At 33.5% G+C, this 19,326-nt stretch overlaps 3 protein-coding genes across 9 annotated transcripts; 2 read left to right on the top strand and 1 right to left on the bottom strand.

Moving 5' to 3' along the window:
• Positions 1 to 424: 424 nt before the first annotated feature.
• LOC140987198 (sodium/hydrogen exchanger 2-like) lies at positions 425 to 6,589 on the top strand. Of its 4 annotated transcripts, none has more exons than XM_073455614.1 (15): positions 425 to 951; positions 1,780 to 1,992; positions 2,098 to 2,216; positions 2,966 to 3,063; positions 3,711 to 3,767; positions 3,845 to 3,891; positions 3,971 to 4,165; positions 4,259 to 4,305; positions 4,645 to 4,711; positions 4,814 to 4,914; positions 5,023 to 5,124; positions 5,269 to 5,407; positions 5,482 to 5,544; positions 5,630 to 5,713; positions 5,893 to 6,589. In XM_073455614.1, the coding sequence occupies exons 2-15, from the start codon at positions 1,852 to 1,854 to the stop codon at positions 6,265 to 6,267; spliced, it is 1,635 nt and encodes a 544-aa protein (XP_073311715.1). In that variant the 5' UTR covers positions 425 to 951; positions 1,780 to 1,851; the 3' UTR covers positions 6,268 to 6,589. The 4 variants fall into 4 exon arrangements, with proteins under 4 accessions (XP_073311715.1, XP_073311714.1, XP_073311713.1 ...); XM_073455613.1 differs by having other exon boundaries at positions 1,736 to 1,992; XM_073455612.1 differs by having other exon boundaries at positions 425 to 931; positions 1,736 to 1,992; positions 5,893 to 6,588.
• A 1,213-nt stretch (positions 6,590 to 7,802) lies between these two features.
• LOC140988088 (uncharacterized) lies at positions 7,803 to 12,555 on the bottom strand. 4 transcript variants are annotated; one of them, XM_073456998.1, is made up of 10 exons: positions 12,407 to 12,555; positions 11,960 to 12,313; positions 11,804 to 11,864; positions 10,522 to 10,592; positions 10,352 to 10,433; positions 9,813 to 9,928; positions 9,411 to 9,671; positions 8,917 to 9,147; positions 8,513 to 8,581; positions 7,803 to 8,225 (listed from the first exon to the last, which is right to left on the bottom strand). In XM_073456998.1, the coding sequence occupies exons 3-10, from the start codon at positions 11,850 to 11,852 to the stop codon at positions 8,112 to 8,114; spliced, it is 993 nt and encodes a 330-aa protein (XP_073313099.1). In that variant the 5' UTR covers positions 11,853 to 11,864; positions 11,960 to 12,313; positions 12,407 to 12,555; the 3' UTR covers positions 7,803 to 8,111. The 4 variants fall into 4 exon arrangements, with proteins under 4 accessions (XP_073313099.1, XP_073313100.1, XP_073313101.1 ...); XM_073456999.1 differs by having other exon boundaries at positions 12,091 to 12,313; XM_073457000.1 differs by having other exon boundaries at positions 11,960 to 12,294.
• A 3,919-nt stretch (positions 12,556 to 16,474) lies between these two features.
• On the top strand, positions 16,475 to 18,825 carry LOC140987488 (acyl carrier protein 1, chloroplastic-like). Its single transcript, XM_073456017.1, has 4 exons — positions 16,475 to 16,706; positions 17,774 to 17,869; positions 18,086 to 18,208; positions 18,591 to 18,825. The coding sequence occupies exons 1-4, from the start codon at positions 16,641 to 16,643 to the stop codon at positions 18,708 to 18,710; spliced, it is 405 nt and encodes a 134-aa protein (XP_073312118.1). The 5' UTR covers positions 16,475 to 16,640; the 3' UTR covers positions 18,711 to 18,825.
• Positions 18,826 to 19,326: the final 501 nt, after the last annotated feature.

The following is a 19,326-nucleotide window of genomic DNA, read 5'->3' as shown; positions in this document are numbered from 1 at the left end:
ATTTTTTTATAAATGAATCAAATAAGAGACCCGTCTAACAAAATACTATCCATGAGATCGTCTCACATAAATTTTCTTTGTTAGGAAAATATGGAGACATGGACCAAGTTTGAAAAGTCACGTGTCTTTTTTTGACATTTGTCAAAATGTTTGTAAATTGTCAAACCGTTTTAGTTGGTATCTTGACATCCATAAGGCATGATCCGCGGGATCTTATGTATTGTTCGTACAAAATTGAGTTCGAATTGGGATAATTAACCCGATGATGAAGCAAAATGGGCTCCACTAATAAAAAGAATCAACGGTTGCCATTAGTTAAACACTGAGTGCCCGTCAATTTCACTTCCACGTCGCCTTTTTAATCTGATTTATTTTAAATTAAATCGTAACGAAATTGACTAAGAGTCCCGTCATTTTCTCCTTCAGTTGCCTATATAAATACTGGCGTTACCTCTCGCGGATTTGTCGTTTTTCTCACGATTTCCCTCTCATTCACGCACAACCCACAGTTCAACATTTTCTATCTCCAAAATTTACCGTTCGAGCTTTAATCCCGTGGGAATTTGAAGCACATTGTTCGGGAAATATTTGATTCGAAAATTCGTATTTTATTTGGAAGTTCCTCAGGAATCTTCAATTTCGACGTATTATATTATTTTGTTGATTTACTGTGTTTGTCTGTTATTGTGCTGGTTGAAGGAAAAGGACGGATTCAAATCCTTGTTTGAATGCAGTTAGGTTCATTTTCGGGTGATTTGAGCTAGTTCGGTGACTTGGATTTGTTGTCTTTGAGTAGTTTTGTGGAAGCAGCTTTTCCGGGAGGAATTTCGGGGAAGCTATTTGCGATCTGGTTTTCATTTGACGTTTGAAACGGAGATCTGATTTGGAGCTTAGCCTTTGATGAAGGAGATGTTTCTTGGCTTTTAGTGAGGTGACGAGAAATGTTTGTTTGTATGTATTCTTTAGTTTTAGTTGATGCAATCACGTAGCCATGCTCACATGTTTATTGTGCTCATAATAAGTACGCATAACGTTTTGATTTATTTTCAGGGTGTTGTCTATTTCTTATCTTTCTTTATTTCTTCGAGTGTGGCTGCATGTGCCTAACGTCTGTGTTGAAATTATTTGTTGATAAATAATCGAAACAAGGCAATCAGCCCATATATAATCTTGATTTTAATTTTTATCTGGTTTGAAGTTGTGTTTGAGCTTCGTTTGATGATGGACAAATCCAAACTTGAATTAAATGTCCTGGCTGGACCTTGAGTAGCTATATGTTTTTACATCTATTTTATAGATTATTAGCTTGTGCATGAAGGACTGATTCTCAACCTTCTTGGTTCATGTTTTGGAGTAACAGAATCTCGATTAGCCTGACCATTAGGATGTTGTGAACTCGTGCTTGCTCATTAACTGACCAACTGCGGTTGTACAAGTTCGAAATGCATCTCATTACATATACCAGCGTCTTGTTTATTACATAGCTTCACTGTCACATTTATGCTCCCTTGTAATTAAGGATTTGCCGATGGTTAGTTGTGCTATGAAGTGAATTCAAAAAAGTTTGAATTTCTGTGCTGTTTTTTCATCTAGTTACATGGTGCCTTGTGGATATTCTTGTCTTATAACTGCGATTACGTGCAATGAGAGAAATGGTTGGGAAAGGAAATTCGGAGATTCTATTATTTAATAAATTTATTGATATCCGTATTCTGCCTTTTGTTTTAACTTGCAGGAATAATTTTGCATGCGAGCTGAATTAAGTTTTTTTGCTTGAAGCTATTTGAGAACTGTAGTTGGCCAAATTTATTGGATGAAATTGGGTTTGACTCTGGAACTTTGCGAGGGACGATGAATATGCTGTCAACTTCTGACCACACTTCAGTGGTCTCGATTTCTTTATTTGTCACACTCCTGTGCGGATGCATTGTGATAGGTCATCTTTTGGAGGAACATAGATGGATGAATGAATCTATCACTGCACTTCTTATTGTAAGTATGTACGTGCAATCATAATGACAATATTTATCTGAATTATGATTTTATTCATCAGTTGTATTTGGCATTTGGGTGATTACAACTTATTTAATATCGTAGGGAGTAGGCACCGGAGTTTTGATTCTAGTAATAAGTGGTGGGAAAAGCTCGCGTCTTTTGGTTTTCAGTGAGGATCTTTTCTTCTTCTATCTCCTCCCACCAATTATTTTCAATGCCGGGTATGTTCTTGTTTTGGAAAAATAATCTCACTATTATCTTTTGATTGTCTTTGACATTTACTTTGTAATCTGTGGGTTACAAGAAATCCATATGACTATTTTGTATTTGGAGCCATGATATTATCCTCTTATTCCGTAAAATGACACTAGGATGTTTTCCCTATTTTCGTATGTATTATGAGGGTATTAAGAGATGACGAGTTCAATTCTATTACGAGACCTAATCAACATAATGGTAAAATTATTAGAGATTTTCCATGAATTTTATTTACACAGACGTCAAATTTCCTCTGAGTAGCAATTTTTTGCAGCATTCATTGTAAAACATAGTATGCAAAATTATATCTTTTGTTGGAATATATTTATTTGCAAGCGTGTGTTACTCAGTGCCAGTGAGATATAAAAATCATACCTGGGGTTTGCTTTTGATTAGTAGCCCATGAGGTTGAGGTTTCTGTTACTCTGAACTCTAAACCTTAGTTTCATTTTATGATAATGAGAAACTATAAGGTGTGGTTAAGACAGAATCACAAATTACTTAATGCTTATATCTGGACGACACTCTTTTTCTGGATCAAATCTTTCTGCCGATGGTCTTACCCTGGAAGTCTAACGTGTTTTGCTATTTGAGTGGAAGTGACTAATTTTACTGTCCTTTTGAGGCTTTCCAAGTTATGCTAGGTTTTTGAGGTGTGAGATTAACGTACCGATTTCTTGAGTTCCGTTTTCTTTCATCAATCTTTCATCAGGTTTCAGGTTAAGAAGAAACAGTTCTTTCGCAATTTCATGACTATTATGCTGTTTGGAGCATTTGGCACCTTGATATCCTTCATAATCATATCATTGGGTATTGCTTTGTACTTTATTTTAGTTATTCAATTGATGGATTGCCCGTATTACTAATGAGAATTATTCTTGTCCTTTATGTAGATTTAAGTCAGTTTTGTTTGATATTAACTGTCCTTGTTTCAGCCACTTGCTCTTTTCTCGTTTGGTGTGTGTTGGAGAACTAAACCTCTTCAACAAAAAAAGAAAATTTATTTTACCATGTACGGATAAGCCTTTTTGTCAACTTTTGTTTTCTTTTTTCCTTCTTTAAAACTTTTATCACCTTTGATATAGAGCTTAGATTTCTGAAGGTTGCATATGTATGTCGTAATTCAATTTCAATGTGATAATTCATTCATACTGTTCCTCCTTATTTTTGGAATGTTAATGCTATGCCACAAACCGAATAAAATATTTTCTAATCGGGACTTAGGAAAACAATAACCATAAGCAATTTACGGATAATTAGTGTATCTCTCTTTCTCACTTCTTGTCTCAATTCTCAAGTTTTATTTAGATTTAGATGGGAAAACAATTCGAAATCAAATTGAAATTTTTTCGATATTACTCAATAAGTTGTGTGCTCATTCTTTCATGTCACATTTATTTAATTTGTAAACTCCAAATGATTCTGCTCTTTCTTACATCTTCTAAATCTTGTGGCAGGCTCTATTTTCTTTTTCCAGAAAATGGATGTTGACCTTGCTATTGGGGATTATCTTGGTATCTCTCTGTTTCTTACTTTCAATATGTGTGACACTTATTTCGGTTTCGAACAAACTGTATCTGCTTCATTTCAGCAATTGGAGCAATTTTTGCTGCAACGGATTCAGTTTGCACATTGCAGGTAGACTAAGCAGCCTTTGCCATTGAAATTTCTATAAAAAAAATTCTTCTATATCGAGACATTAAATCTACCGCTGCAGGTGCTAAACCAAGATGAGACACCTTTACTCTACAGTTTAGTATTTGGGGAAGGAGTTGTCAATGATGCCACATCTGTGGTGCTTTTCAATGCTGTCCAGAACTTTGACCTGTCTAATATCAATGCTGCTGTAGCTTTGCAGCTAGTTGGAAACTTCTTTTATTTGTTTGTCACAAGCACTGTCTTGGGAGTTGTCGTACGTTGCTCCCTCCCTCTCTCTCGGTGGGCATCTCATTTGTTAGCTTCTTAGATATTTTGAAAGTAATGTTTGATTTATCTTCTACTGCAGGCTGGATTGTTAAGTGCATACGTTATTAAGAAGCTCTACTTTGGAAGGTTGGTGACAATTGCCTTCCCTGTGAACATCTTTTATCACAACAACAACTGAAATCAAAATTTATTACCACATTGTACTTGAGAACTAACTATTGCCGAAGTTTCTACGAACTCCAGAAACAGAAAGCTGAGTGAAGTATTTGATACCTGTGCACATAGCTATTTTTCATAATCCATTGTAATGAAATAATGTAATATTTTAGAGCTGTCTTCCATAAATCTATCAGAAGTTAATTCAATCTTATATAGAAATATTGGGATTAAGATCAGTTGATAGCCTCATTGCCCTAGCTAGTAGTGTTCTCTGAACTCCGTGACTGATTCTCTGATCAACCGCAGCCATTCCACCGACCGTGAGGTTTCCATCATGATGCTTATGGCTTACCTTTCATACATGTTGGCTGAAGTAAGTCTTTTGAATATTTGTAAGAAATTTTGTGAATTTGGCATTCTTTTAGTATGTGATTTGTAAGAGTGAACCATCTTTTTAACCTGATGTATCCTGCAGTTGTTCTATTTAAGCGGCATCCTCACCGTATTCTTTTGTGGGATTGTGATGTCACACTACACCTGGCATAATGTCACTGAGAACTCAAGAGTTACCACAAAGTATGATATTGTTTGACAATAAGAGCCACTTGGAAGAAACTATTGCTTATGTCACGTCCCATTTTCCATTAAAATCTTTACTTGATGTGTATATTCAACCATTCACAGGCACACATTTGCTACTCTGTCTTTTGTTGCTGAGATATTCATATTTCTTTACGTTGGCATGGATGCTCTAGACATTGAGAAATGGAGAGTTGTAAGTACCAGGTACGGTGCATGTGTGCTACTGCAAGTTGATGCATAAGCAAGAACAGCGAACATTCTTCATCATAACATTATCAAAGAGAGAGAAAATAAATCTACAGTTTATCTGAAAATTTAATAACTTTCATAAATCGGTTATTTTTTCAGTCCCAAAACATCAGCTTCTGTTAGTGCAATACTACTGGGATTGACCTTGGCTGGAAGAGCAGCCTTTGTTTTCCCTTTATCGTTCCTGTCTAACTTGACCAAGAAGTCTCCCAATGAGAGAATTGATTTTAAGCAGCAAGTAAGAATAATTGTTAAAGGCGTGCAAAACCTTCTTCATGTTTACTATTTAATAATCGTCAATTGCGATTGCAGATTACGATATGGTGGGCTGGTCTTATGCGTGGTGCTGTTTCCATGGCCCTCGCTTACAACCAGGTGAAGCTGTAACTCAGTCTGCTTTTATTGCCTAGTGTGGGGGCATACAAAGGAATATATGCCGACCAATTTCTTTCTTGTACAGTTTACTATGGCAGGCCACACCCAGTTACGAGGGAATGCAATTTTGATCACAAGTACAATAACTGTGGTGCTTTTCAGCACTGTGGTAAGATAACTTAAGCTTCCGAAAAACAAAAAAACATAGAAATTATATATGAAAGATGTGCATCATTTTGTACTCGTCACCGTGATGTGATATTCCTTTTGCACCCTTGCTATTTATTTTTGCTAGAATATGATCTCTGTAAGTTAACTTCATGCACGTTGTATGGCATAATCATGCAGGTTTTCGGGTTGATGACAAAGCCTCTTGTAAGGTTATTAATGCCATCTACAAAACAACTGACTAGAATGGTTTCTTCAGAGCCAGGCACCCCAAAATCCTTGATTATTCCACTTCTAGGCGAAAGCCAAGATTCTGAAGCCGAGCTATTCGTTGGTAATGGACAAGCTTCAGAATCTCATGAAGGTGGCAAGACCTTACTCCATCCAAGCAGTTTGAAGATGCTACTTACAACCCCCACTCGTACAGTCCACTACTATTGGAGAAAATTCGATGACGCATTCATGCGTCCTGTTTTTGGTGGCCGTGGTTTTGCTCCATACGTGCCAGGCTCACCAATCGAACAAAGCATCCATCTTCTGCAAGGTGAAGAATAATCATGTTGTGCTAAAATTCATTTGCATCGTGTTTGCTTTGTCGCAAACGATCAGTTTTGAGCTTTAGGACGATTATTTTGGTCGTGTGGGGTGGAGGTAGCAGAAATGTCTATAATTGGTGGTATAGGTCGCAAGGTTACGTTCATATGTTGTGATATGCGAAGTCAAAATGTAATCTAGGTTTCTTTTTGCGGATGGTAGTTTCTTTTAACAGAGCTCGATCGTTATACAGTTAAAGCTGATATCGCCAATCGAGTTTAAACTCTATATAATTGCTCAAGCTCGCTAAGTTCTTATCATTATTAATTTTTATATTGGTCATACACCATAACATACTCTATCAAGTAAAAATTAAAACATAGGCTTTCAGTTACAATCACCTTTTATCTCCATGAAAGCTATATCATATTATATAAAATAAAAAGAACTTCGGAGCAATTCCTTCTTTAAAATAAGAGCATCAAATCATAGAAGTCCAGAATTTCTATGAAAACAAAAAAAAGATATAAAAAAATTAAAATCACGGTTTAAATATAAAAATACATAACCAAAAAGTATTTAAATATATACAATTTTTTAAAGCAAATATAGACATTTATTTTACCTAAATATTAAATATGCAAGCAAAAAATACTACATCCATTCAATGCACCACTTACTAGTGATTTATTCTGTATATTTACTTAATTTTGAATTCGATTAACTATGAAGCTTCAATGAACAACTGGAGCTCAACTCAAAAATTTACTGATCCAAGTAGCCTTGAAAGTTTTAGAAGCTAGACTCCGTATAGTCTTATTTCGACTCGTATCTTTTTTCCGTCCTCATGTTGTCATGTTAGCCTTTTGTTTGGGAATAACGAAACTAACATTGTACCTGATTGATGATCCTCTATCTAGTTACCCGATTGGAATTAAACTCATTTATTATGTATAATAACAAAAATTCTCTATTATGGATGTAAATATTTTGATTAAATTTGATCGAACGGATGCTCATGTCAATCATATACACGAGCAAAAAAAAAAACATGTATATATATGTCAGATAATTGAAGAACTTATTATGGTCTTGGATAACCCCAACAATAAACTGCTAACTCCTCGGATATTTGTATCACTGCTCTCATCCAATCCAAATTGGGAGGGTCTCAAGCTCATGATCTTCGGAAAAAAGGGAAAACCCATAGCTTGCTCGACTTTCCAACCTCTCGAGCTCCATCCTTGTTCCTTAGTATGAAGCAATATCAAGTGATGGTTCTCGCTCTCAACCTCCCAATACCTAGACAACTAGAATGGATGATATTTACCCAAGTCTTTCATCAACTCCACGCGAATCGGAACTAACAAGTACGTATACCCAAGCTCTCTAGGATGTACGACTATGAGTTTCCCATCTTGAGAATACTGGAAACGACAACTGGGTGATGGTGTTTCTACTTGTAGACATATCATATCGGATAAGATATAAATATCGAATGAAGATCTAACAAATAAAGTACAATTAAGATTTAAAACATTCATTGATTCCATGTAAAAAAATAGGACTCCCTTCTACCAATAAATATCAGATATGTCAAAAGATGGTTGGTACTCATGTTATTGTCAGTCTTGAGCTCAAGTTATGACGATAAAAGAAACCCATTAAGCACCATCTAGTCTACCATATGTAAAAACAGCTTTTCAGATACATCAATGTTCACGTGGGGAGCAAAGCATACACATTATTTAATGCAATCACAAGATGACAAGATCCCAAGAGGAAAACGAAGGCCTCCCTTTTTTCTCCTTTTATATTTGATAGAAGTCAGTCCTTTATACGTTCTTATTACACGATATCCAGAGTTAACATCGAAATACGAAGCCAGCTGACAGACTAATCAGCACGACTACGCAGACAAATAGTGGAGGAAAACCAACTTGAACTTTTCTTCCACCACCCTTTCTCCTGGAAATCGCCTGTAAAGGAAAGAAAAAACCATTAAAGAGTAAAAAAGGAAAATCATGGTAACCGAAACCGACATATAGTCAGTTGCAAGAGTATATTAACCACTTGTAGAGAATAGCATTTGTTTTAATTAGTGCATAAAAGCAATTTCTCAATTTGTTCTACCATGTTATGCATCATAAGTCATAAACATGGTTTCAGTTATTCCTATAGATTCAGCCATTACAAGAAAGTAAGGACGTTACGCTCGGAGATTTAGACAAGGAATGTAGTGTATAGATTCAAAAACCAATTCTACCTTCAGTGTTTCCTTTTCACAGATGGTACGCATATTTTCTCCTCGCAGTTTCATAATGGTGCACTCGGCCTGTAAGAATGACAAAAGATTAGATGCATCAGCTGAGTAAGTCCGGACCAAATTACACCTGGACATGTGAATGATGCAAAGCCTGTATTCAAAATGGGTAGATATCACTTTGTTTTACTGGTTGCTACCGATGTAGAGTTAATATAATTGGAGGAAAATACCATGTTTCGGGCTATGGCTACAGTCTATGCCCTGCATTCTTAAAAGATATGACACACTTGTACCACAATATGGAGCCACTTTTGAGCTACACTTCTAGTCCCCAATAGTGGATTATATGCACCTCAAAGTATATTCAGCCCCCAGAATTTGGGTACCGTATGAAAAATAATAACCTCGGCTAACTTTGAATTCAAAGCACTAATCTTCAACTTTAACTCCTCAACATTGTCCGAAAGTAGCAACTTTGTTGCTTCCCCGTCTTTAACTTGTTTTGATTCATCATCGTTACGAATGTAATACTCCTCATCCTTGGCAGGAAATGACTTCATATTGTCCTTAATATTTGGTGATTCAGACTCCTCCGAGTTATTAACGGTTTTGGTTCCCTTGACTTTCTTCTTTAGCTGCATCCAAGAGACAGATAGTTTCATAATTCGATTGGGTTAACGAAGCAAATGCTATGTATTCTAATTAGATGTAGTTCAAATAAAGATCTCTTTCAAAAGGCATTCTCGATTATAGAGTTAGTACAGCATTGTTGATTGTGAAATCAACTAGTTAACAAGGTATGGATTGTCATCAATGCTTACAGCTAAATAACAGTAAAAATGGGGCCTGGATCCTGCTGTTTATCATTCGGGAAAGATGCGATGTAAAGATGTCTCACCATACATGGAGGGGGTATATTTTCAACTCCACCCGACAATTGAACTTCGAGAACTGATGTCTCAAATGATGGTTCTTGCTTAGAAACTCCATTAAGAGGCAGCAAAACAGGTGAATGTGGCTCTTTCGGGGATAAAGTTTCATGAGAGGCTTCTTCCTTGAGAATTCCATGAACGGGTTGCTTCGGGGGTGAATTGGGTGCGCTGGTGAGAACAACCCGGATCTTGGTCTCTTCAATATATTTTTCACCCCCCTTAACAAACTGCCAGAAGAATAAGAATAAGAATAAGAAAATACTTTGGCAATCCACCAACTTTCCCGATAGTTTGACATGCAAGAAAAAGGAAAGTGAGTAAAGAAAAGTACAGATAATAATTCAAAGTTCAGTGTGGCTGCTATCTACCATGCTAGGCACAATCTCCTCTTCTATGGTGCCAAATGGTACCACTGTGCTCTGAATCAGGAATTTGTCCTTGCATAGCATCTCAGAGGGAGCATATTTCTGAGCTTGCATGGTAACTGCATGGGAAGAAGACATCAGAAACTCTCTAACCCACAGCATATGTGATGGTAATTGCAATAAAATATGATAATGATATCAAAACATGAAAAGGATAAATCAAACATGAGAAGCAGAACTTTACCACTAGACACAAAATGTTTTTGGCAAAAAATTTTCAAATAAAAGTTTTAAACTCCATTTTCATAGTGATAGGTGCATCAGTTGCACAACCATAGTAGTAATGTGTCCAAAATTGATGTAAATTATTAGTAGATATCTATACTTCGGATCCAAAAAACAAGTGTTCCTGAAAGAAATTAAACAACTCACAGCTCTAGATATGTTGCAGGGGAAATGAAATACAGTCTTATACAACCAATACCCCCACCATGATTTAAAAGAATGAAGTATTGCAAGAACAAGGAAGGAGAATAAAATACCCGTGAAATCACATGTTGAGTTTGGCTTGATTATACCTACATTAGGCCTCACACAGTACTTCTTGGGCGATGTTGTCTTCACCTGAAAAATGATCACATAGATTCACTAATATATATTCATGCAGCTGCATAAAGAAAAGATACAAATACAGGGTCGAAAACCAATTAACCTTGAAAGCTACATACTGCTCCGTGACATTGGCAAGGTGCACAGCACATGAACTCTGTTTCTTCACCTCAACTTAAAAGACAAAAGAGTGTCCGAGCAGAAACAATTTGAGACGAGAGGTATGGGGATTTAGCAATTTCAAATAGTTAATGAGATGCTACCCTAAGGGCAACTGATCTAACGGCCTAAATCTTTTTGGTCACGTGGAATTCATACCTTTTCATGTGGATCCCACCTAGCCACTAGCCAGAAGAATTTAAGCAATTAAGCCACTATCAGGGTAGCTTGAACTCATGCAATTCTGTTCTTTTTTTAGCTTTTGTTTGAAGTTGTGGACTCAACCATTTAAAGTAACAAGAACTTGTTTAAATAGACAGACTTATACTGAGAAATGTTGAGCACAAATATCAGGAGATGATAAAGCAATGAACAAGTTCCTGAAAGAAGAAACCGAAAGATAAAATGTGGCATAGGATGAAAAAGATTCAAGTCCACGCTCCACTGAACTGAACAAAGCTTGGTTCGGCGCAAACGGAGAAGTAAGGATTTTTCCTCAGTTTCAATTTTCAGTAAAGAAAAGAAACATTGTTTAGAAAACTATTAAAAGTTCAGAACAGAACAATCAGATAGATTATCTGCATACATGATGAAATGGAGATGAACCAATTGTACTGTAGCGAATATGGTAGAAAAAGGAGGAAAGCAACATAAATCTACAAAAGACTGAATTTTGTTTGTCATACAAATATAACTGTCTTGCGTTTCTTCAAGAAGAACTTCTACCCGGCACTCCACAAACAAAAGTTAACTAGGTATTTCCAAAAGATGATGCATGGAAGATACAAGCAGCTAAGGAAAATATGCCATCCTGAAGTTTTCGGCTTGAGATTAGATGTTCTATTGTATATGTGAGAAGCTTCACCGTAAACAACTGACATATGGAAATGGCACAGCGCAATAATAAAGAACCAAATCGACATGGCAAAAGGCATAAATATGATGCTGGGTTCTAAGTAACTGCGACAAGAACATAACTTTCCCAATCCCACGCACAACAACCTGCATCAATTTTGACGAAATGTTGTTTCCAAAATGGTAAGGAAAATTAAAGCGGTGATTCTTATTCCACATACAATTTAATTTAAGAATATCAAACGAGTACTTCTTTTCAAAGTTTACTATTTAAACCCAATGTCCAAGCACGGGATGAATGCCTAAACACAATTTAAGGCCGTCAAAAGATTCAAAACAGTAGCATTTGGCAGTTGCATTATTTCACTTACATACGAATTTAATTTCCCGGGGTAAAATCTCTACTAGCTGAGTATTCATAATTCTTCAAGCCTGAAATAACACGAAAAAGTCAATAGACTTAAACTTAAAGCAATAACAATAGCAGATTATTTTAATTCATTTCTTCACAGGCCAATAGAACAAACCTTGACAGTTTAATTAAAAGCAGAGGTCCAACACAAAAACAAAACTTGCACATTCTCTTAACAGACTGAAAGGCATTTGCTTTAAAATACAGGTAACGTGGACTAAAAATCAGTAATCAAAGACAATTAACCCCGAATTCAATTTTCCACGTCCACCAAATATGGAATTCATCTTCCACCTATACTATCACTTATAGCTTTGTACTCCCGGAGCAGTGGCTGTACAGTGCTTTATAAAGTTCAAAAGCTACTACACACTTTTTACATGACACTTCATCAATAGATTCGAAGTCCAAAAGTATTCAAAATCAATAGCCGAATCAACACAGTACGATCTTCAAAAAATAGCAATCACTGCATGAATTTATGATCTCCTAACCATCATCACCCACACCGCTCACACAAATAGAACGTGAAAAATTAGAGAAAAAAAAAAACGAAACTTACAGGTACTGAGATGCTGCGCGAACCAGAATCCGATTATTCAAATTCGAACAAAGACACCTGTAGAAATCGATAACGAAGAATCTTATGCGAAAGTGATCGTGTTTTTTGAGAACAGTCGTTGGGATCTTCACTTGGTTTAAATTTTTTAAAATTTAAGAACCGAACCGACTGGTTCAAGTAAAAAAATATAAATTCAATCAAATAAAAAAAAATTTCTCACAAAATTAATTTAATTTTGACTGGGTCTCATGTGAGACCGTCTCACGGATTTTAATCTGTGAGATGGGTCAACCCTACCCATATTCACAATAAAAAGTTATACTCTTAGCATAAAAAGTAATACTTTTTCATGGATGACCCAAATAAGAGACCCGTCTCACAAATACGACCCGTGAGACCGTCTCACACAAGTTTTTGCCTTTAAATTTTTATGATTTAAATATTTTTTTATTTTTCTAAACTCGAAACTTGGTCTTAATTTTGAAATCTTGGTACAAGTAATGCTAAAATTAATTTAATTTTCGACAAAATTAAATAATTTATAATATGCACATTATTTTAAGAATGCCTTGTATTATTTAAAAATGTCATTTTGTGCTTGCTGATAAAATTTTTAATGCAGAGTAATAATTATATATTTTTTGAGCATACTAATGATTATATTGAGAGATGTAAAAAAGATTTTTGTTCAAATAAAAAATAAATAATGTGATTTTGCTGATAAATTATTGATTTTCGTAGAATTTTTTTTTCTTAAGACATGGTCAACTGTTAATATTTAGATCATAACATATATGTTAACTTACATACAAATGTCAGTGACTCACATGATTTAATGATATTGGAATATGGATAAAAACACTTTCGATATAATATAGACTAACTCGAAAAAACGACAGATGTTGCTTTGTACACATATCTTCTTACAATTTTGATCATCCATGATATTAACTTTTGGTTATAGTCTTTTATTGTATATAAATTTTGACAATTTTAATTATTTTTTTTTATAAAAATGCTGAATTGACACTTAAAACATAATTACAATGTTGATTCCAAGTCAACTCCATGATGATGCAACATTATCGTTCTGTTATTAAATTAACTAAAATTTTCAAAAAAAAATAATATGAGACTAAGAACTGGAAAATATTATTTTATTTATTTTTTTTTTAAAAAAAATAATAAACTAGCCATATTAAATAGAGTTACAAGTACTGAAATAAATAGATGTCGACTACGTCAATTTTTATTTTTGGGTTTTACGTCGTCCTCTATTTTGAATAATCATTTATGATGAATAATTTGTAAACTTGACTAGGGGAATAGCCAGGTAATAGTAATCGTTGAGCTTGTTTATGATTAAAAGCTTGTAACTTTTTATGATGGTAAAATTTTAAAAAAAAAATATAAAAGAGTAAAATTTTATTTTTAATATATAAACTACCAACAAATTAATGCATATACGAATCAAAATATGTTTTTAATTAAAAAAAATACATATCAAAATAAATGGCATAGTCAGCATACGAAACTTATGAATCTACTAATAAAGTATCAATATATTATGATAAAAACTTGTGTGAGACGGTCTCACGTGTCGTATTTTGTGAGACAGATCTCTTATTTGGGTCATGCATGAAAAAATATTAATTTGTATGCTAAGAGTATTACATTTTATTGTTAATATCGGTAGGGTTGACTCGTCTCACAGATAAAAATTCGTGAGATCGTCTCACAAAATATCTACTCCTATATTATATATAAAGATTGAGGAATTTAATGGTTCGATTTCGTAATACCAATTAGTTTAACGAAAATACCCTATTCATTTAGATAAATAATAATTTTCATACAATTTACTCACAAGTCTAATATCTTATGACTTATCCACTTAAAAAATTCAAAAATTCACGTATTATCTTTACAAATTACATATTTAATATAAATACATTATCATTATACAAATAATAATTAAAAGCTATATCAAAATTTTATGAATCGATTTTATCTGTTAATAATCATGATAGCTAAAAGTCATTATTTTACATACATATCGCATGTATTTTACGTACACATCGCATGTGCGTCGTTCCTAGTCTGAATAAATTTTACCCATATGATTTGACCATCAATTACAAAAACTCACAATAAACCAGGATTGCAAAGAAACTCTCCGCAAAACATCGTGGAAAATGTTTCTCAGAAGTTGGTAGAAATTCCATAAAATTCAACCGCGTACAAGGAAAAATTGCGTTTGAAGAAAACAATTAAATCAAAGTTCTTAATTTGTATGCATAAATTACTTGTAATAAAATTAGAATATAATAAAAAGCAGTCTAAATATCCATTAAAAATTCGAGAAATTCTCATTATAAAAACTATCGGGAACGTTCTATTTTCAATAGGGTTAGTACTTAGTAGGTAGTGGTTGGTTGTTACCGTTCATTTTTTAAAATCATACCGACGAATTATATATTAATATCCGATATTTATATAGGCCATATATGCTCAAACATTAATAATAATAATATATAATATAACAAAATAATATAAATAACACACATCCAAACATACATATATTTAATTATCAGTTGGTGACGGTTTCAAAGATTTATATTCGTGAGACGAGTTGAGTTGGTCCATATTTAGAGTGAAAAGTAATATTTATAGTATAAAAATTAATGTTTTTGGATGTATTGGGTTAAATATGTGATATGTCCCATAAAATTGATTCGGGAAATGGTTTCATAAGAGCGTGTGTTTAAATATTCTATTAAAAAAATACACCTATTATTTTTCTTGGATTAATATGAGCAATTTTTTAAATTTTTTTAAGAGTTAATCTTCGTTACTAAATTTTTAAAAATATCCTTTAAGTTTTGTGGATACCTCTTTCTCCAAAAATATAAATTTATCTCTTGAAACTACATTTGCTCAATTCATGAATAAAATTCACACTATATTCCAAAGGCGTTTTCACAAAAGTACTTGTGTTAAAAACTATTTTAAAATTCTAAAAAAACAATATTTTGAAAAATAATCTATAAACATTAAAAATATTTTAAAAAATATTATTGATAATTTATTATTTTAAACTTTTTTTTATGTAAATTAAATACGCTAGTCGATGTCTTTATCAAAATTACTTGGATTGCTCAGCCAACGACACCAAATTCAATTCACGTCAAGTGGCCAGCCAAATTTATAACTCTCATCATTATTATTTTCATGTATAAATTTTCATATAAAAACATCCAATTTATTAAATCTAGCAAGATTTTACCTAGATATCATTGAACTAATTGATTTTCAATAATAATATAATAATGCTGAATAAATATATTTCCTCAAAAAGTTAGGTTAATAGTAAAATCTCTACACAATTATCTAAAACAAATAAAACAACAAAATTCGTTAAGGGTATTTTTGCGAGAATTTTAGCTAAAATTTTGGAAAATTGAATTTTATGGTATAAAAAACATGAAAATATAACCAATAATCTTCTTAACAAAACGAGTTAAGGGTATTTTAGAGAAATAATTGGTTTTTAGTATAAAATATTAGAATGACGATTTTAAAGAAATAGTAGTTGTAAGCGTTTTTTGAATATTAGTTTTTTTTATATAAATGAATATGAAAATATTTTTAATGAGTGTTTTTGGTAAATCGTGTTTATGTCTTATTCAAGTAATTTTACATGAGTTTGATATATTCACTATTTGAAGTTTACATTTCTCTAAAAAAAAATATTGGGGTAGGTCTTTTATGAGATTATTTTAAAGAATTTTTTTTGTGAGAGGATCGACTCTAATCATGTTTATAATAAAAAATAATTATTTCGACATTAAAATCATTTTTTTTTTATAGATGACATAAATAAAATATTTATCTCACGAAATTAACTCGTATAACGGTTTGTGTGTATGCAATTGAAATGGAAAAAGTATTACTTAAAAACTAATATAATGGTTGTCCAAAAATAAAAAAATTGGACCTGAAAATACCAAACAAGCTCACATCCAAACACACCTTTTCGATACAACCGAAGAAAGATCAAACAAATAGAAAAAGTTAGTGTGTATATATATACCAAGAGAGCTCGTCTCATTTCTCACTAATTTTCTCTACAGTTGGCTTGCCAATCACCATATCAGCACGTCACAAACTTCGTGCTCTCCGCCGCGCTCTCTCCTTCTCCTCTTTCGCATATCCATTAGTTGATCTCAGAATCATGGCCTCGTTCGCTGCTTCTCCTGTTTCATTTTCACCTGTTTCTTGCATCTTGAAGAAGAATCAGGTACATTCCCTTCCCCGCGATGTATTCGATTTTTGGAGGCTTTTCTTTTGTGTTCTGTTTTTCTTTTTGTTGGGTTTGATGTTTTTGTCACTGGGTAGTTTCTCTCGGTTTCTATGTGTAGGCGTATAATTTTTTTTTAGAACTGAAGTCTTAGGGAGCTGTGTATTCAGTCGGGAAATGTTTACGTTTTTTTCTTCGTGGGTTAAAAATCTGATCTGTTTGTTGTAAAATATATGTTGATTTTATTGTTGAAAAAAATCGACCCTTTTTACCTGGGTTGTGAAATTTAAACTATCTAATCACGAATAATGACGAAATCTTTGATTTTGATTGCTTTTTGATTGTATAGTTATAAATCTAATGTCATTATGTTGGCTGATAGGTTTCTTGGATCTCGTATATTGGTTGCATTAGCATAGACTAGTTTCATGATCTACCAAAATTACTCTGATTTTTCGCTGTGGATTATTGATTTCCAAACAGGAAGTTCGATTTCTGTTTTTTTTCTTTCTTTCAAGTTTTAAGTTAAAAGTTGGAACCTAACAGATAGATTTCTCGAGGGAATAAGATTTCGGAGTCTCATCTCAAACAAAAGGAATCAAATTTCTTTTGTAGGCAATAAATTCGAGTTTCATGGGCATGTGTTTATCTAAGCACGACACTTGTCTCCCGAATGTTATTTAAGTTTTATTTTAGCATGAGCTTAACAGTATTGTGTTTTTTAATGATGGTGTTCTATATTACTATATATGTAGCGTAAATTTATGAAGATTCAATGCTGACCTCGGTACCAAATATGAGAATATCTAAAGGAACGCAGCAGTTTTAGTTCTATTTTGATTGCCTATGCCATTGGATTTTGAAACAATGCGAATAATTATGAAATAATTCAAATTTTAGAGAAAATTTTATTTAGTTAGCGATTTTTATTACCTCAAATTTGATTAATTATGGATTATTATATTCAAGATCAATCAATTACATCAGATAACATGCTTTTTGAAATTTCTTTCATCTCTATTTAGAGCCATGTTTTCACCAATCTTATATGTTTTGAGATTAAGCAGGTTTCAAATTTGAGGAAGGCTTCACTTTCATTCCATGGGAAGGGCTTCCCATCTCTCACAGCACAGTCATCCACTCGTTTCCGAGTTGCATGTGCAGTATGTCTCGTTTATATCAACAATCATTTGTTCATCATTTGCTTAGCATCTTGCTATCATTGTCGTGAAGTTTTTTTATCGTTTATTCCATGTTCACCGGTGATAGGTGGTGTTTTTTTTATTTATAAATGAATTTCTTTACTTATCCGAAAAGTAGAAAAGATAGTGAGTGGTGTTTATAACATTCTCAAAGAAACAAAAATTATTTTTGTGTAGGCCAAACCTGAAACGGTGGACAAAGTGTGTGAGATTGTGAGAAAGCAACTCGCCCTTCCTGCCGATCGAGGCGTCTCTGGAGAGTCGAAGTTTGCAACACTTGGTGCTGATTCACTTGACACGGTAATGTGGAATTAGTGAAGCATCGATATCAATCAAACATTGTGTTTCTTAACTATTGGCAAAAGCATTCATTTCAACTGCCGAATTTTCTAAATAGTTGCGTAAATTAAAAATTGCTTCCTTTTTATATTGTTCGGTTGTCAATTATTTTTCTTGGGATTTTTATTGTAATTTTTTCTTTGTTTACAAACACTCCTCTAACCATCTTGCATGGTTATGTATGAGAATATGATATGTGGTCTGTCATTAATGGTTGTAATATCTATCTCTGGAAAAAATATCAGACTCAAACAGCCTAGAAACAGAACCTGGGATCGGACCATTTCTAGGTAACGATTGTATATTCATGATGTCAATTGAAACGTTGCCGTTGTTCGCGTAGGTTGAGATTGTAATGGGACTCGAAGAGGCGTTTGGAATCAGCGTCGAGGAAGAAAGCGCCCAGAGCATCACCACCGTTCAAGAAGCGGCTGATATGATCGAGAAGCTCTTGGAGAAGTGAAGAACTCGGGATTGAGTCTTAGGACCGTTGAGTTTGAATGATTTATTGTCATTGTTTGAGGGCACTTGCCTTCTCGGTACTTTTACTGTAATGAACCACGGCGTTGTTGCTCCCATGTTTGTTCTGATTCCTTTTTCGTGTTGAAGGGAGTTTATCTGCAGAAAACCAATCCAGCAAAAACTTTTTAAAATTAGAAGTTTTATTTAGAAAATCTAATATAAAACTGAATTTAATGCAAATTAATTTTGAATAATCTAATTAATGCATTAAGATTAATTATGAATTTCACAAAAATCATATCAAACATGATATTATTTTGTCATGCAAAAATTTATTTATTGTCAACAAGAACTGGCCTGTTGACTTGAAAGGGCAGCTGCCTGCAGCTTGTTCATTACCTGACAGTTCATCTGCTTCCTTTTTTTTTTTAGAAAATCAAAATAAATATTAAAATATATATATTGAGTTCATTTAATTTTTGGAAAATCTTGTTTAGGACATAGTCTTTCCATGGATGAATAAACACCACAAGGAGAAACAAAAACTGACTCAACAAGACGAGTAATGACATATTGTGATTGGTAATTGATTCCAGAAAAGATCAAGTTATTTTTCC

This window comes from Primulina huaijiensis, chromosome 11 (genome assembly GCF_012295235.1).
Source record: "Primulina huaijiensis isolate GDHJ02 chromosome 11, ASM1229523v2, whole genome shotgun sequence".
Classification (NCBI taxonomy): Eukaryota; Viridiplantae; Streptophyta; class Magnoliopsida; order Lamiales; family Gesneriaceae; genus Primulina; species Primulina huaijiensis.
The sequence above is the reverse complement of the archived record's forward strand: the minus strand, read 5'-3'. Positions and strand labels throughout refer to the sequence as shown.

Excerpts from the sequence above, each read along its gene's own strand:
- LOC140987198 (XM_073455614.1), top strand. The coding sequence starts at position 1,852 with ATGAATATGCTGTCAACTTCTGACCACACTTCAGTGGTCTCGATTTCT. Across the intron at positions 1,993-2,097 it reads CTATCACTGCACTTCTTATT|GGAGTAGGCACCGGAGTTTT; the intron begins GTAAGTATGTAC and ends TTAATATCGTAG. Across the intron at positions 3,064-3,710 it reads CTTCATAATCATATCATTGG|GCTCTATTTTCTTTTTCCAG; the intron begins GTATTGCTTTGT and ends ATCTTGTGGCAG.
- LOC140988088 (XM_073456998.1), bottom strand. The coding sequence starts at position 11,852 with ATGAATACTCAGCTAGTAGAGATTTTACCCCGGGAAATTAAATTCGTA. Across the intron at positions 10,434-10,521 it reads AGCAGTATGTAGCTTTCAAG|GTGAAGACAACATCGCCCAA; the intron begins GTTAATTGGTTT and ends ATCATTTTTCAG. Across the intron at positions 8,582-8,916 it reads TGAATTCAAAGTTAGCCGAG|GCCGAGTGCACCATTATGAA; the intron begins GTTATTATTTTT and ends TCATTCTTACAG.
- LOC140987488 (XM_073456017.1), top strand. The coding sequence starts at position 16,641 with ATGGCCTCGTTCGCTGCTTCTCCTGTTTCATTTTCACCTGTTTCTTGC. Across the intron at positions 17,870-18,085 it reads GTTTCCGAGTTGCATGTGCA|GCCAAACCTGAAACGGTGGA; the intron begins GTATGTCTCGTT and ends ATTTTTGTGTAG. Across the intron at positions 18,209-18,590 it reads GTGCTGATTCACTTGACACG|GTTGAGATTGTAATGGGACT; the intron begins GTAATGTGGAAT and ends TTGTTCGCGTAG.